The following is a 16,780-nucleotide window of genomic DNA, read 5'->3' on the forward strand; positions in this document are numbered from 1 at the left end:
CTTTGAACATGAGCTTAGCTGTTTTGGTTTGCATGTGTTTGTTCTATGTTACATATGTATCTTGCATGTGTATCTGGTCTAGACCACCCCATGCAGACAGACCCTTCGTGAACGAGGTGGTGCCAGATGGCAGGTGCGTGTCTAACAACACCGGCCAGAGTGTGTCTGTGAAGTACAAAGACAAAGTCATGACCGCACTCTGAGTGTATTTGAGGATGAATGTTGCACGCCCCAATAAGAAGGACAGCACTAAACAGCCCACAAAGCCCACCACATCCCGTCACAGCTGCTCCAACATCTTCCATCCTCCATCCTCCATCCTTCCTCATGCAATGTCATCCTACCCACTCGAATGCACCATGGATGCCATCATTCACACATTCATAACACATGGATCACTCATCATGTGACTGGACCATCAGATTGCACATTAGCTGTGCTCTCACTGGACTAAAGCATAGTTACTTGGACATGGACGCTTGTGTGTTTGATTTTAGTGTATTGCTTTTTGATGATCAATTTAAGATTTCTTCACAATGATTGTTAGGAACTGTCATTGAAGTAATGTGAAACTTAAATGTGCATCGGTTTTTGCTTCATTAGATCCATAAAGCAGTGGTTGTTTTAAAGTTTTAAGTGCATTAGTGTAATCAATTGTTCTGGGGCTTGTGGAATGCACCGTAGGTCTGTGTGAATGACTTGTACACCAAAGTTTACTCAGCGTTAGAATCATCAGTGTGACATCATACAGGAGGGGTACCCTATATTGTTTACAAATACTAACTTAATATATTGCATGCCAAGACTTCCAGTTGTCTTAAATCAAAGTTCTCTCTTCGAACATTATGTTGAAGCAGTTCACTAAGTGTCTTTGATGTTGCCTTAACTGACGCATGCAAAAGTGACTATTTCTGCTGCTGCACACTCCTTCAGTGCCTTTTTCTGACCGCAAATCCCTTGAAAGGTGAGACGTTTGTAGCTGCCAATGATTAGGAATTGTTGCAATGGAAACTGCCTTAATGAATAAATGCACAGTTTACACGGATTGATGTGCCGGTCATATTATTTCAGTGCTGGACTTTGGTGCTTCATTTTTGTACAAAGCTTTGCAATTTAGTCTCACAGTGCTTTCCAGTATTTTCTAAATGTGCTAAGTGAGCAATGCTCTGCATGTGTTTATGACTGACCTGCCCCAGAGGAAATGCTTTTAGACTGAATTAGGTAAATTGGTTTGGAAGTGGTGTTCAAAATGTGATGTTCATTTGCATACTCTCACTGTGTACTCTGTGTGGAAGTGTGTGTGAGACTCAGTGAGTGACTTTGTACCTGTGATCCACATATTCGGCTAATGTGTACAGTACTGTGGAACAAGTCTTAGGCCAGCCAAGAAAATCTGTCTGGAAAGTAAATGTGTTTTTGCTTATACAGTTATGGACTGTAACCTATTTGTTCTCATGCACATTTCTCAGCCACCCTTGATACCCCATTAATCACTGCTCAGTTTCTGACCACAAGACCACTGTTGACCAGATGTTGTTGGCTGGTGGACCATTCTCTACACAGTTGTGACTGACATGTCACTGGCATGGTAATGTAATACACGGTGTCATTGCTAGTTTGAGTGGTCCACCATCCAAAAATATCCAGCAAGGAGTGGTTCTGTGTAGAACCTGACCACTGATTGGCTGGAGAATGGCTAGTACAAATAGTGCATCCACAGGTGGGCTGCTCTAAGGAGGACATATGAGACAGATGTTTATAATAAATTGGCCATTTAGTGTGCAGTAACCAGTAACGATAATTCTGTTTCTGTGAGCTGTCAAGATTTATTTATATAGCACTTTCTACAACGGCCGCTGTCACAAACCAGCTCTGCGAGTTGGTTAGAACAGGTTTAGTTCCTCTGCTCAGTCCAGCGCCAACCATTGCATAGATTTGTTAATTCCACCACCAGCACACCTGATTCAAATTAGCTGACTGATTTATTAGCTAAAACTGTATAGGATGGTCACTGCAAATACTGGGCCTCCTTGAGGACAGGTGACACACACTGGCCAAACCATAAAATTACAATTTATTTATGTCTATTTAGATTTTTCCTAATGTTTAAGCTTTACTGAGGGAAAAAAGTGCTTCTATCCCAGACAAAGGGCTTTGTGATTTTAAAAGGCAGCCTAAGGCTTTTGCGCAGCACTATAATTCTGTAATTTTGTTCTGAATGTAAGGCGTTTTATAGTTTTCTGCAGTGCACTGTGTGATGTCGTTTTATAGTTTCCCTCTGAGCAGTGCAGACACTCAGAGATTCAGCCTGGAAGAGAATGAAGCCCCGCATTCTGGAAAGGTCTATCGCTGCTACCATCGTCATGGATACGAGAAACAAGAAGCCCAGTGTCTTTCCTTAACCAAACCAAGTGAGTCTTAATATGAAGCAGCATTAACTCGACTAAGAAACTAACAAAGGCATCTAACGTGTTGTATTGCGTTTATACAACAGTTCTGGACAGAAAATAAAGCAAAGCAAACACGCCCCAAATATCGTTGCAAATACTTACAACATTTGCGATTTCTTCAAAAAAGTAGTTCCAGCGGAGAATGTGCAGAGTAGAATTACTACTCAGGAACGTGTTTCCGGGTTAGAGGGCGCTACCGAACGTGAATGGGTTAATATGGGGCGTTTGAGCTGTATCATAGTTTGTAAATGCTTAAACATGTTTTTTATATAATAGAATGCATTAATTTCCTGAACACAGAACAACGTGAAACATTTTAACACCACTGTTACATTTTTAAATACTTTTGAACTCCAGTTATAGGGCTTTACACCAGTGCCTCATGTAGGTTTATGGCATCAGTAAGTGCAAACAACTTCACTCAGCCAATGAGCTGTTCTGCTCGCCAACCAATCAGCACTCAGTAATGCTAGCATTCTGCAGCCCAAAACGCATATGTTGTATAAAAAAGGAAAGATGCAGCTATTTTTTTGTGTTTTTAAGTAAATATATTGAAGGAAGGTCCTGAAGTAACTGTTATTTTAAGTTTTCGTTTTAGCTGTTTAACACGCATACACCCTCATTCATTTACGACCCGCTCGCAGGTGCCCTTTGGTGTTTTGTAGTCATGTTTCTGATATAATGGGAGAAATAGGAAGTGGACAGACTCCCCTTAAACTGGCTACTTTAAGAGACACTTAAAAATTAAATGAAACAGTCACTAAATCTGTTGTAAACATGTTTACAAAAAAATTGTTACTAAATATACTGCAGCCATAACTGTGGTAACTGTCTTCAATTCATGATAACAATGGAGAGAGTGGTTTCCTCAAATCTTAGAAATGACCCATTAAACGAGGAGGACAGCAAGCTTAAAGCTTAAGCTAACAAGGTAGCTGCCTGTCTAAATTACCTCAGTTTTCTCAGACTGAAAGAGCAAAAAGCGACATTCATTTTTTGCTGAATAAAATATAATTGCTGTTTTCTTTGCAATTTTGTTCAACAGCCAAAGTAAGAGTCACATTATGCTAGCTTGGTTTTAATTTATTAGCTAATAGATCATTGGCTAGGCTAGCAGTCAGAATTGCGTATCTGTATGCATGCTGGGTATTGTAGTAACGGAACACTGATGAATGAAAACTTTTGTGAAACCAATAAGGCTGAGGAATACTATATAACACAAGAAAACATATTAAACTAGTTTGAGGCAGGAAATGCCTTTTAACAAACAAAATTTTCTGTGGAATGACAGAGGTATGATTAAAAAGGTAGCATATATTGGTACAAAATACAGTTTCTGTCACCCCACTGCAACAAAGCAATAATTACAGACATAACAGAATTAAGTGATTCTATAATTAGTATAATAATAATCAGTAGTATGAGTAGTCTGTGCAGCTTCTCTTGTGTTTTATGTTTCAGAGTCATGGGTTATTCCTGCTGGACACCCAGAAGAGTATGACCGACCTTTGCCAAGTCCAAATCATTTGGACCCAGATTCTACACCCTGGCCGGCCCTTCACATCAACATCGACACAGTCAGTGATAGACAGGATGCATTTGTTTTGGAGACAAAGAGGGATCTGACCATAATTGACTGTTGTAAAATAATCGCGATCATCTCCAAGCTCACTTTCCTCCATTAAGCAAAGGGGAAATTCTTCAGATCAAACTGTAGTAAGAACAGGAGTGGCAGTAAATTAGTTAGAATAATTTGACTAACATTTGGTGAAAGGTGTTACTGAGAAATGTCATTCAGAAACTATACTTATTTTAAGAATGGTGTTGAGAAAGTTTAGGATTAAACCAAGTGGAAACCCACACTCAAAGATCAATGGCAAAACTACTACACATACTTGTTTGCTCTAAGATAAGCTAAACCTTATCTAGCCTACTGTATTTGCTAACACTTATTTTAATATAATATCTAGTGATAAATAACATTACAGAACAATGTTAAGATCAGTTCAGTTAGTAAGCTAAGTTACCTTTTCTTTACTTAACTGCTGAAAGTTGACTTGATATATTAAACAGAACTTTTTAGTTCTCTCATTTGCGAATAAAAACATTCTGTGTAAAGATGAATATTACAGCGCTTATACACATGCAATCATTCTTATAGTTTTATTTAAGTTGGCTAAAACACCTTGTGTACAGGACGACAAGACTTGTTCCACTTATAACATTGCAGCAACTATCTCCAGTGTTGACTTTAGTGTAAGTGATAGTACTTGCTCATCGAAAAGGGTAGCTTCCATGACTGAATCCCCCTTCCTTATTAGACATGAAAACCTGCGACTGAATGTTTGACAGACATAGCAACAAGGTAGGACTTTTACAGTTTTTGCAAACAGTCAATTGTGGAAAAGATCTTTCTTTCTCCATGAGTCACACTTAGTTATGTTTTATGCATTTACACATCTACATTACATGGCTAAAAGTTTGTGGGCAACTCTTCTAATTAGTGGGTCTTTCATAGACAAAAATGGGTTATACTGAGGAGCTCTTTGACTTTCAACCTCAAAACACTGAGATAGGATACCCCCTTTCCAACAAGTCAGTTTCTTCAACTTTCAGCCCTGCCAGAACTGTCCTAATCAACTGTAAGTGCTGTTATTGTGAAGTGGAAATGTCTAGGAGTGACAACAGCTCAGCCATGAAGCAGTAAACCTTACAAGCTCACAGAACGGGAGCACAGCACTCACTATCAAGTTGCAAATTGCCTCTGAAAGTAACACCAGCACAAGAACTGTTCATTAGGTGTTTCACAATTTTTTTTTTTAAGTTTTTGTGGCCAGGCAGCTGCAAACAATCCTAAGATCACCATGTACAATGCTAAGTGTCGGATATAGTGGTGTGAAGCACACCACCATTGGACCCTGGAACAGTGGAAATGCATTCTCTGGAGTGATGACTAATGCTTCACCATCTGGCAGTCTGGGTTTGGTGGATGCCAGGAGAACGCTACCCGCCCAAACGAATGTTGCCAACTGTTGGAGGAGAAATAATGGTCTAGGGCTTTTTTCATAATTTGTGTTGGCCCCCTGGTGATTAAAATCTTAATGCTGTAACATTCAATGATATCCTAGACGATAATGTACTTCCAAATTTATGGCAACAGTTTGGGGAAGGTGCTTTCCTGTTTCAGCATGATCATGCCCTCGTGCCCAAAACATAGTCAATATGGAAACACTTTAGCAAGTTTGTTGCGGAAGAAATTGACTGTCCTGCACAGAGTGCTGACCACAACAACATCGAGCACATTTAAGATGACCTGGAATACCAATTGTAAGCCAGGCCTTGTCACCCAACTTCAGTGACCTGACCTTACTAATGCTTTTGTGGCTGAATGAAGCGAATCCCCACAGCTATGTTCCACAATGTAAAGCCTTCTCAGAAGAGTGGAGGCTGTTATGGCTGCAAAGGGAGGACCAACTCATATTAATGCCAATAATTTTGGAATTAGATGTCAGATAAGCACATATAGATGTGATAATCAGTTGTCCACTTACTTTTCACAGTGTAATGTACATTGCTTGTTATTTTGGGGACATCTTGCTTCTGAGTAACTGGGTATATTTTGCAACACAACTTCATGTTCACCAAATTATCTTCTGTGGATATTAAATACATATAACAAAAATCAAATATGATTTAAATAACTGGTAGCTTAGGAGGAGTGACATCACAACAAGAGAATAAAATGTGGGCTATGGCCTTATTCCCAGGGTTGTATTTTCACTAATACTGTCACATACACATATGACATATATTATAGTGCAAACGTAAAGACCACCCTTCATGTGATTAATTTCCAATCAAAACTGCTACCTTATTTATTTTCAGGAGAATTTTTTGAAGAGATTACACTTTTAGCAAAATGGACTCTGTTTAGTACTGAAAAGGGGTTATTTGACTAGTAACAATAATGGAACCCTTTTTGGTCCTGTGTATTACCTTTGTAGAACCTTGTTTAAAGAACTGGTTGACCATGCAAAGAAAACTTATGCATTAAACTTGTTTCTGTGAGTGATCATAGTTATATAATGAACCATTGCCTTTACTAAAGAACCATTGAAGAGTCTTTTTAAAGAGTGTAAGTTAAAGTTCAAAAATGTATTAAAAGATAAAAAGAGAAAATGGGACTAACAACCAGGCGAAATCTGGTAGACCATCAAAACTACCACCATTGGATTAGCAGTACTTAAAGCTTGACAAGAGAACATGAAGCTCTTCTCTTGCTTCAGATCTGAAAAAATCCACCGTCCTTTCACTATGAGAAGACCACACTATGGGTCTAAAGGATGTCTAGCTGTTAAGAACCTGTTACTGAGAAAAGAATATAGACCAAAAGAAAAATTGCCAATCAAACAAAAAAGCTGCTGGTGTTTTTAGCACTCTGGCCACCCCAGAGTCCAGACCCCAACATCACTGAATGTGTTTGGGATTACTTGGATCATGAGAAGCAAGAAATGCAACCAATTTCTAAGACTGAGGAGGTGTGGTAAAAATACCTGCAGATTTCTTTGAAAAACTCCCGAAAAAGAATGAAAGCTGTACTAAAGTTAAAGTGGGGACATGCTAAATACTGAAACATTTGATATTACATTTACTAGTTCAGGTTTCTGTATAGTTTTCTGGTAAATATGTCTTCTCCCTTTTTCCCAAATGCAGAAAAAGGTATTGCATATACTTAATGGTCAATTTGACCAGCAATTAAATGGAGGGTGGCCTCTGACTGTTGCACAGGATTGTATTTTCTTAAAAATAATTCTAATTAGTCTTTGAAATGCTACTTCATTGCAAACCACCAAAAGAAAGTAATGTTCACTTGTAGTAAACGTTTTGAAAAGCAGGATGTCCCCAGACTTTTGAGAGGCATTGTATGGCTACCTAAACCAAAGTCTGTTTTGCCACACACAGGCAGAAGAAAAGCCGTTATCGGAGAAAAGCCTCCCCTCGTCTCCCTGTGGCTTACAAGATCAACTCAAAAGCAATATTCTGAGAGTGAGTCATCTACACCATACCTTCACTTACACTCTGCGTGTGTATTGTTTGGGGATCAATGTATACATACATCAGGGAAATTTGTAAAACTGATTGTGTTTGCATCAAATTAAAGCACCATTGATTCTCTCAGACAACACTTTTTAGGTGCGATGTTTCAAATATAATTGCACCCCATCATGAGCCCAGCTGGGATTTGACTATCCACAACACAATTAAACCATATTGTATCAGAAAAGGGAAAGACAGTGTGAACCTTTTTTTGTAGAAGAACATGGAAACTGTGTTTTTTTTCTTTGTCTGACCAGCTCACATTTGTGTGTTTTTGCATTCATAATTCTACTATGAGTTTCTCATGGAAGAATTCTGAAATAAAACAATGGGTATGTCCATATATGACCTTTGTAATATGAGTACACACAGTTAAAACCAGGTTTTTCATGATTGCTAATGCTTTACACTGTGTAAATATGTCTAAAACAACAGCTTTGGTCTCAGCTTTGAATGCCCTTAGCTGTAAGGATAGGCAGACGTCTGACTTGCAGAAGTAAAATAACAAAGATCTGCTGAATGTAGCGTAGCTGAAATTCACAGTATAACCCATTAAGCTCTGGGCTACTGTACTTTTATACTGTTAGTAACCTTAAGGCTTTTTGTCCAATAACGTATTTGAATGATTTGGTCACTCCTTTGATACACTATGTTGCCAAAAGTATTCAGTTGTCTGCCTTCACACGCATATGAACTTGAGTCACATCCCATTCTTAATCCATAGGGTTTAATATGATGTTGGCCCACCCTTTGCAGCTATAACAGCTTCAATTCTTCTGGGAAGGCTTTCCACAAGGTTTAGGAGGGCGTTTGTGGGAATTTTTGACCATTCTTCCAGAAGCGCATTTGTGAGGTCAGACACTGATGTTGGATGACAAGGCCTGGCTCGCAGTCTCCACTCTAATTCATCCCAAAGGTGTTCTATCGGGTTGAGGTCAGGTCTCTGTGCAGGCCAAGTTCTTCCACACCAAACTCGCTCATCCATGTCTTTATGGACCTTGGAACAGGAAGGAGCCATCCCCAAACTGTTCCCACAAAGTTGGGAGCGTGAAATTGTCCAAAATCTCTTGGTATGCTGAAGCATTAAGAGTTCCTTTCACTGGAACTAAGGGGACGAGCCCAACTCCTGAAAAACAACCCCACACCATAATCCCCCCTCCACCAAACTTTACACTTGGCACACTGCAGTCAGACAAGTACCGTTCTCCTGGCAACCGCCAAACCCAGACTCATCCATCGGATGTCCAGACGGAGAAGCATGATTAGTCACTCCAGAGAACACGTCTCCACTGCTCTAGAGTCCAGTGGTGGTGCTTTTCACCACTGCATTCGACGCTTTGCATTGCACCTGGTGATGTAAGGCTTGGATGCAGCTGCTCGGCCATGGAAACCCATTCCATGAAGCTCTCTACGCTGTTCTTGAGCTAATCTGAAGGCCACATTAAGTTTGGAGGTCTGTAGCGACTGACTCTGCAGAAAGTTGGCGACCTCTGCGCACTATGCACCTCAGCATCCGCTGACCCCGCTCTGTCATTTTACTTGGCCTGTCGTTCCCAATCGCTTCCCAAGTTGCTGTCGTTCCCAATCGCTTCCACTGTGTTATAATACCACTGACAGTTGACTGTGGAATATTTAGTAGCGAGGAAATTTCACGACTGGACTTGTTGCACAGGTGGCATCCTATCATGGTACCACGCTGGAATTCACTGAGCTCCTGAGAGCGACCCATTCTTTCACAAATGTTTGTAGAAGCAGTGTGCATGTCATGGAAGTGATTGGAACACCTGAATTCAATGATTTGGATGGGTGAGTGAATACTTTTGGCAATATAGTGTATTTTGTTGAATTTCTAAGTGAAATGTCCACATCCCTTACAGGGAACATACCTCTCCATATTTTAATGCACAGTTACTGTTTATTTGTTAAATTTAACATATTGGGGGGAAAAAACACAAAATGTGGGCTGTGAAAAAGTTAAGGCACATTTTATGTTGTATGTTTTATTTTTTCTAATATATTAACCTCAGCAAATAAATAGAAACTGTGCAGTACTAAAATGTGCACAAAAATGCTATATTTATGTTCCCTGTAGAGGATGTATTAACTTATTAACTTAGAAATTCAACAAAATGTAACTTCACAAGAGTCTCCCAAACTTTTGCTATGTATGCAGTGATGAGAGACTTGCCACTAGGCCCTTAGAGTTTAAGGAGGTTAAGCTAGAAAGGAAGTCTGTAGTTAAGAACTGAAGGCCAGCCTTTCAGAAACATTGCAAAAACTTAAAGCAATCTACAAATGCTCACTCTCAAAAGCAAAAGAGCTGAGAGGACACCTTGGGTGATTTCTGACAGAAAGTTGTAAACCCAGTGCGTCAAGTTTTTAAAGGCCTCATATCATGGAAAACCATTTTTTTTCTCATTTTTTAAATAAAAGAATTTGATGAAGTATGTAAACATTGTTACAGTTCAAATTTTCAAGAATATTTTTCCAACCTTAGTCTTAGAAGTTGCATTTTCTGCTTCTTATGATCCAAGTAATCCCAAACACATTTAATGATAATAATATTGAGGCCTGGGCTCTGGGGTGGTCAGCCCATTGTTCTGAGAACACCAGTTTCATGGTGTCAGCAAGTCAAGTCAAGTCAAAGTTGATTCATATAGTACTTTTAACAGAAGGTGAAAAGTACTATATGAAAATCTGGCTCCAAGCCCCATTGAGCAAACCAAGGGGAAAAACTCCCTAAGATCAAGAGGAAGAACCCTTGTGAAGAACCAAGACTCAAAAGGGAAAACCATCCTCCTCTGGTCAACACCAGATACCAAACAATAACACAACAGGACCATTAGAAATACATAAGTTTTTACAATTGATCTACAGTAATGAACTGTTATTGAACAGAAGTATTTAGATTAACCAGTGATAGTAAACGACTACTGTTGGAGGCCTATCAGAGTAACAAAGAAATAGAAAATCTATGAAAATCAGTCACTGTTACAAGAGAAAACCAGTGATTACTATTAGGAGCAAATCACAGTGAAAATTAAAAGTGGTAAAGCCATAACATCAATGACTACTGTTAGAAGCCTATCAGATGATATGTTAGTATAAATATGTGAAGAACTCAGCGTATTGTGAGGCAGGTGAAACAATGTCTATGGTTAAATAGTTCTTGTTTGAGTCTCAGCAGTGTGCTTGGGGTCATTATCTTGCTCTCGAATGAATTTCGTCTAATAAGGCACATTCCAGAGGGGATTGCATGATGTATTAAAATGTTTCTACGTATCAGCTTTCCTGATGCCTTTAATCAAAAAAAAATCAATAACTCCAGATCTTGTTGTACACCCCCAAAATGCACTGGTCTTCCATGCTTGACTGATAGTGGATGGTTGTAGACATGGTTGGAAGAGTGTTTCATTGCTTCAGCAGCACATATACTGCTTTGTGTTACTTCCAGAGGTCTTAATTTTAGACTCATCAGTCTTTAAAACCTTAATCCACGTATTAGATGTCCAGTTATGGTGTTCTAGCACAAATCTTCCTCCTTTTTTGTCTATTTCCCTATCTCTGTAACAGCTTCTTCACAGCTACACATCTTTCTTAGATTCATAGTTCTGAGTTGTCTTCTCACAGTGGAAGGATGGACAGAAACATTAGTGATTTTTTTTTCAGATCTGAAGCAAGAGTGGAGCTTAATTTTCTTCTCTCTGTCAAAGATAAAAGCTTTAAGTGCTGTTTATCTGATGGGGACAGTTTTGGTGGTCTACCAGGTCTTGTACGGTTGTTAGGAGTCTAATTTTTTTGTGCATCTTTTAATAAATGTTTAAACTCCAGTTCAGGAATCTCTTGTTTTTTTTTTCACCTATTTTCCTTTGCTTTAGGCTTCTGTATGGAAGTGGATTAGCTTGCATAATTAGATTTGTGAATCTTTTTTTTTTGTTTTTGTTTTTTTTTTTGCTGCACATGAGAAAAGAATTGCAAGGCCGCTAAGGTGTGTTTGGGTAGTCACTTGGTTACTTGGGTAGGACACAGCTGTAACTGGTAGGTTTTAAGATTAGAATGATGGAAGAGTTAAAGGAGCATTACAAACATAAAGAGTGGATAAATTAAATACTGATAAATTTGATATTATCCTTACTGTTGAGGCTTTTGTGTAATTTTCTGTTAAAATATATGTTTTCTGTTTTTTTTTCTGACACTGACGTATGAATAACTTATATTTAATGGCCTGTTTTGAGTGGAAACAAGTGAAAGGTGGTCTCTGATGTGTACAGTACTGTATATCAGTCTTAAAGAAATGGTAACAAAACCCAAATATTTTTGTAGATAAATCCACATCAGTGTCATATGTGGACCTAAATAAAAGAAAAATGAAAGTAAAAAATGTTACATCAGATAATATGCTAAGTTACAAAGTTGTAGGCAAAATTTGGTCAAATTATGCTTAAATTACGTACTTTCAAATATTGCTCTCTGAAGAGAATGTGTACTAATTTTCACTTAGAGCTTGTATTTTGATTTTGCCCAAACTTTTGCATATGACTGTACACTCATTATCCTCTTTATTAATTCCTATTTTGCGCTTCCACTCACTGGCCACTTTGATGTTCACCTGTCTTGTAGATCCACTCTATAGGTGTGTAATTACAGACCATTGCCCATCTGTTCACATGCACAATTTGTCAGCTGCCCTGTTAATAAATGTTTGGATCAGATATTAAATAAATGAAAGTCTCTGACTTTTGCACAGTACTGTGTATATGCCAGCTTACATCAAAACTGCTCTTTCCTTTTCCACAGCATGTGATGCATAGTGAGAGTGGAAGTTCGAGGGGTAACTCCTCCAGTGGTGACCAGAACAACAGGTATGTATTTGTGTGACTTGTTCTTACTCTGAGAGCTTCCCTTTAACTTTGTGTCTCCTTGCCTAATGGCCTTTAATCTGGACTCATTTTCCCAGACTCCCCAGCTCCTCTCAGGATTCAGCTTCTAGCAGTATGAACATGGAGAGGCCGAGAGTGGAACGGCGCAAACGTCTTGTCAGACAGTACAGCTTGTGAGTCACACATATACACTATACTCACCATCTGAGGCCCGCTAATATGTAGAAAAGGGTCTTTATGTGTGACACTGAAGCCTATTCTATTTCATTCAGAGATGGTTTTGGATTACTTTCTATAGAGATATTAAGTTTAAAACTTAATCTGTCTCACATATTTTTATAGATCTTATCCACTGAATATAGGATAAAAAACCCATGACATACCTAGGATCTTAATGGCAACAGTGCTAAATAAATACAGAAAGAAAGAAAGAAGGGATCCACGTATAAAAATTAAATTAAGTGAATATAGCAATGACAGTGCAATTTTCTTGTTTACTCACAACTGCTGTGTCCCAACCAAACTGGGTGTAAAATTGTATAATGTTGCTGGCCATTTTTTCCTGATTTTATTTATTTATTTTTAACAGACTTTGAAAATAGCCGCTGCCCTTGTGTTAAATTTATGACTGATAGAGCAATAGACGTGCTTCAAAATGACTTTCTTCTTCTATTAATTCCCATTCAAAGTTAAAACATTTTTTCCTTCTCCTGAAAAGTTACCATTTTTGACAGAAGATGTTTTGTTGCAACAGCAACGATAAGTAGTGATATTGCAGATCCACAAAAGATGTTACTCGGAACAATTACCAAGTTCCCCTGTGCTGCGGACCTGATATGATATTGTATTTTATGTTATGTTATGTTATGTTTGTAAAAATGAATAAATGACAATATATTGAAAATAAACATTCATTTTGCATTAGAATTTGCAGACGATTGTTCTCTGAAGACCACGTATACTTATTTTCATTTCAAAATCAATGAAACATAATTTGACCAGGGGTGCCCAAACCTTTGCATACAACTGTACACTCCTTATCCCTTTTATTGACTCTGATACAACATAGTAGTGTGACAGGCTGTGTTTAAATTTTGCTGATAAAAATTAGCATGACATAACAATAAACACCTTTTTTTATTTACTTTTTTTATGGCTTGTTTTTGCCAGGAGCACCACACTTAGTTGTTAATAGTATATTACTTTCTAAAAAGGAAAGTGCCAGAGCTGTCTGCCTGTTCTGATTAGGATAGAAACAGAGACGTGCAGCCAGAAGCCGCTTACAAAAAAACAGTGTGAACCCAAGGGAAAAAAAACATGCAGGCACCTTGCGTTTTTCTTCCTTCACAAAAAAAATACAAACTGAAACCCCCATCGCCCCTCACCCCCAAATAAGCATTAGCCCTGTTGTCAGGATCTGTGGTCAGGAGTTCAAGAAAGCATAAGAAGGCCTAGCTCTCTCTTGGTGGCCAACACGGGCATCTCTTAGGTACAGTAACAGAATTAGCAGCTAGTGTTCTCCTCCAAGTGTGTTTGCTGCCCAATCACATTGTGTTTGCGGCAGCTTAGTAGCATCAAGTCATGTCTAACTAGTGTGTTTGAGAAAAACAAGGTTAACAAATATTGTGATAATTTGCGAGGCCTAGAGATTCCCAGTAACAAATGCACTGCCTTGTGTCCGATAGTAATCACAGTGATGAAGATGACCTCCCAGAGGCTCTTGCTGCCATTTCTTCTGAGAGCAGCATGGGAAAATCTGCATCTAACAGCTCGCTGGACAAACAGGTCCAGCCACCGATCTACCCACCGGTAACTTTTGCACTGAGGTTTCTTTGAGTATAGCTCTGTACAGTTCTTTCATTATAACTGAATAAATTTGATTTCATTCTTTAGCAAAAAAGCGTCCCTCCATTGGAGCACTGTGACAAATCTCCTCTGTTCTACCCAAGCCCAGTCCCTCACCTGCTGCCATTCAGTCCGCACTCAGACAGGTAACATACACATATATGAACAGACACTATATGGACAGAAGGATGTGGACATTACATCTGTATGCCACAAAATTGGAAGAAAATACTTGTCTGTAATGTCTCACTGGAACTAAGGGGCCCAAACCCTGAAAAACAGCCCCAGACCATTATCCCTGCTCCACCAAACTTACTGTTGATACTATGCATTCCGGTAGGTAGCGTTACAGTGGCATCTGCTAAACCTAGATACATCCATCAGATCCATCATGCTTTACACCACTCCAGCCAACACCTGGCATTGTGCATAGTGATTTTAGGCTTGTGTTCAGCTACTCAGCCACTGAAACCCATTTCAAGCTCCTGATGCACAGTACTTATGCTGATGTTGCTTCCAGAGACAGTTTAGAACTTGAGTAAGGAAACAGACAACAGGCAATTTTTAACGTACTGCTATGATTTCTATCGTATGGCTATGTGCTTGATTTTACACACTTCTTAGCAATCGGTGTTTGAAACACTTGAACTCAGTAATTAGTTGGGGTGTCCACATATTTTTGGCCATATAGTGAATATACATATGCAAACACACTCTGATCTCTCATCTGGAATGTGTTGTGATGTACTAAGCCTACGTCTATTTTACTGTTCTTCTTTCTCTCTTTTTACACGTTTGTGTGCTTGCATTGTTTGTCCAACTGTTGTATTTTTTTGTGTGTGCGCATGTGTTTTAGCAGTGATGAGCTGAAAATGGACAGAGAAAAACTGCTGAGAGCATTACTAATGACAGAACTCTGAAACCATATACACATCCATGAGCATAATTGAACAGAATTTAATTCATTGAACTGTAAGTACTTTTTTATACATATGAACAAACATAAGTCTATTTTTTAATGATAAAGCTGACTGCCCTTATAAACCCCATCTGCAAAATCATTATGTTTATCAAATGTTTAATGTTCTATGTAATTTTAAACCATATTTATTTGTCATTTTGGCTTTGGAATTGTGCCTCGAAGTCCACCGTGTTTTATCTTGTCATTGGAGTACACTGTGTATAAATTCATGGGCTTGAATTTGTTTGACTTCAATTGGAAATAATACACTGTACATATATATTGTACATACCTTGTAAAAAGTGAACATTGTCATTTGTTTTCATGGAAGCTTTCTAACATTTTAAAGAAAACTTTTGCAAACATGGTACAGTATACAGTATTTCATTTTATATGCTTAGCTGCTCTATATCTCAAAGTAATAAACACAGAATTACTGAATAAATCAGCTCTCCTGTTGATCAAAACTGGATGATCCAAGCCTCAAAAATGATTTCTGCGATAATGAATGTTTTCTTTGGCCTGTGTCTCACAAGTGTTAAAAATCTGATGTTGTTTAAAACCTAAGATTAGATAATAGTACAGTAACTAACACAGCAGGCCCCTCATGTGCCATTATGGTTTGCTATTCAAGTAAAGTGTCTTCTCTCACTGGGCCTCATTCACCAATATCGTCCTTTGTTTTTCTTAAATTTGTTCTTGAGAAGGTCGTAAGAAAACGCCTACGTCAAATTCGTCATGTGTTCTTAACCCACAGAATTATTTGCACCTTTATGTAATAAGAAAGGATTAGTCAATGGCAGAATGTTCATGAAAACTGTGTAAGGTTTTAAGAAGAAATTTCTTCTAAAGAACGGTTGGGGAATGAGGCCCAATGTGTTTACTTGTGAAATGGCTTAGAAATATGCAGTGCACTGGGAGTAGTTTCTGTGTCCCACTAGATGGCATCAATTTTGCATTTGCATTGAAAGGCCTTTATAGACATTCAATAGACTTTAGCTGCAGATACATTAAAATAAATTCAAAACTAACCGACCACAATTAAGCTTTAACTAATTATATTTCCAGAGTGTTAAATCCGATTAATCATACTTGAGAGGGCAACATTTTGATATGATAGATTTGATGTAATGTATTTAAATAAAAGATGTTAAAAGTTTCAGAACTGTTTCGCAAGTGTTTTTGAGTGTGTAGAAAATGTAAATAAATAAATGTTAAAAATCACTCAGTCATCCAGTTTCATAAAGTTGTTAACTTTGCTTTATTTCCTTTAAGTTAACATAAAATATCAAAATAAAATAACACTTTCTCCATAAGTATAATAGCCAAACAAATTATCTCTTACTTTACACTAATGCTCAAAGATTTGGACTCTTTTGCCATATTGTTTTTTTTATTCAAAATAAATGGCAGTATCAATTTTAATATACTAGATGCTATTTTGGAATCAACATTTACTTTAAAAATTGAAATTTATAAAGAATTTATATACTTGAAACATTTCATATATGTATCTACATCAACATAGCTTTTGTATTATTAAAAAG

The 16,780-nt window shown here is 38.0% G+C and overlaps 1 protein-coding gene across 1 annotated transcript in view; it reads left to right on the plus strand.

Moving 5' to 3' along the window:
- epb41l4b (erythrocyte membrane protein band 4.1 like 4B) overlaps nt 1-15,257 on the plus strand; it is a 41,916-nt gene extending 26,659 nt beyond the window's left edge. The window contains exons 16-24 of the mRNA XM_036558219.1: nt 83-133; nt 2,272-2,411; nt 3,912-4,027; nt 7,413-7,496; nt 12,345-12,409; nt 12,505-12,600; nt 14,113-14,236; nt 14,321-14,418; nt 15,129-15,257. Coding sequence (XP_036414112.1) covers nt 83-133; nt 2,272-2,411; nt 3,912-4,027; nt 7,413-7,496; nt 12,345-12,409; nt 12,505-12,600; nt 14,113-14,236; nt 14,321-14,418; nt 15,129-15,192 — 838 coding nt within the window. The 3' untranslated portion in view covers nt 15,193-15,257. The remainder of the gene's footprint in view (nt 1-82; nt 134-2,271; nt 2,412-3,911; nt 4,028-7,412; nt 7,497-12,344; nt 12,410-12,504; nt 12,601-14,112; nt 14,237-14,320; nt 14,419-15,128) is intronic.
- Nucleotides 15,258-16,780: the final 1,523 nt, after the last annotated feature.

Source organism: Colossoma macropomum, unplaced genomic scaffold (genome assembly GCF_904425465.1).
Source record: "Colossoma macropomum unplaced genomic scaffold, Colossoma_macropomum, whole genome shotgun sequence".
Classification (NCBI taxonomy): Eukaryota; Metazoa; Chordata; class Actinopteri; order Characiformes; family Serrasalmidae; genus Colossoma; species Colossoma macropomum.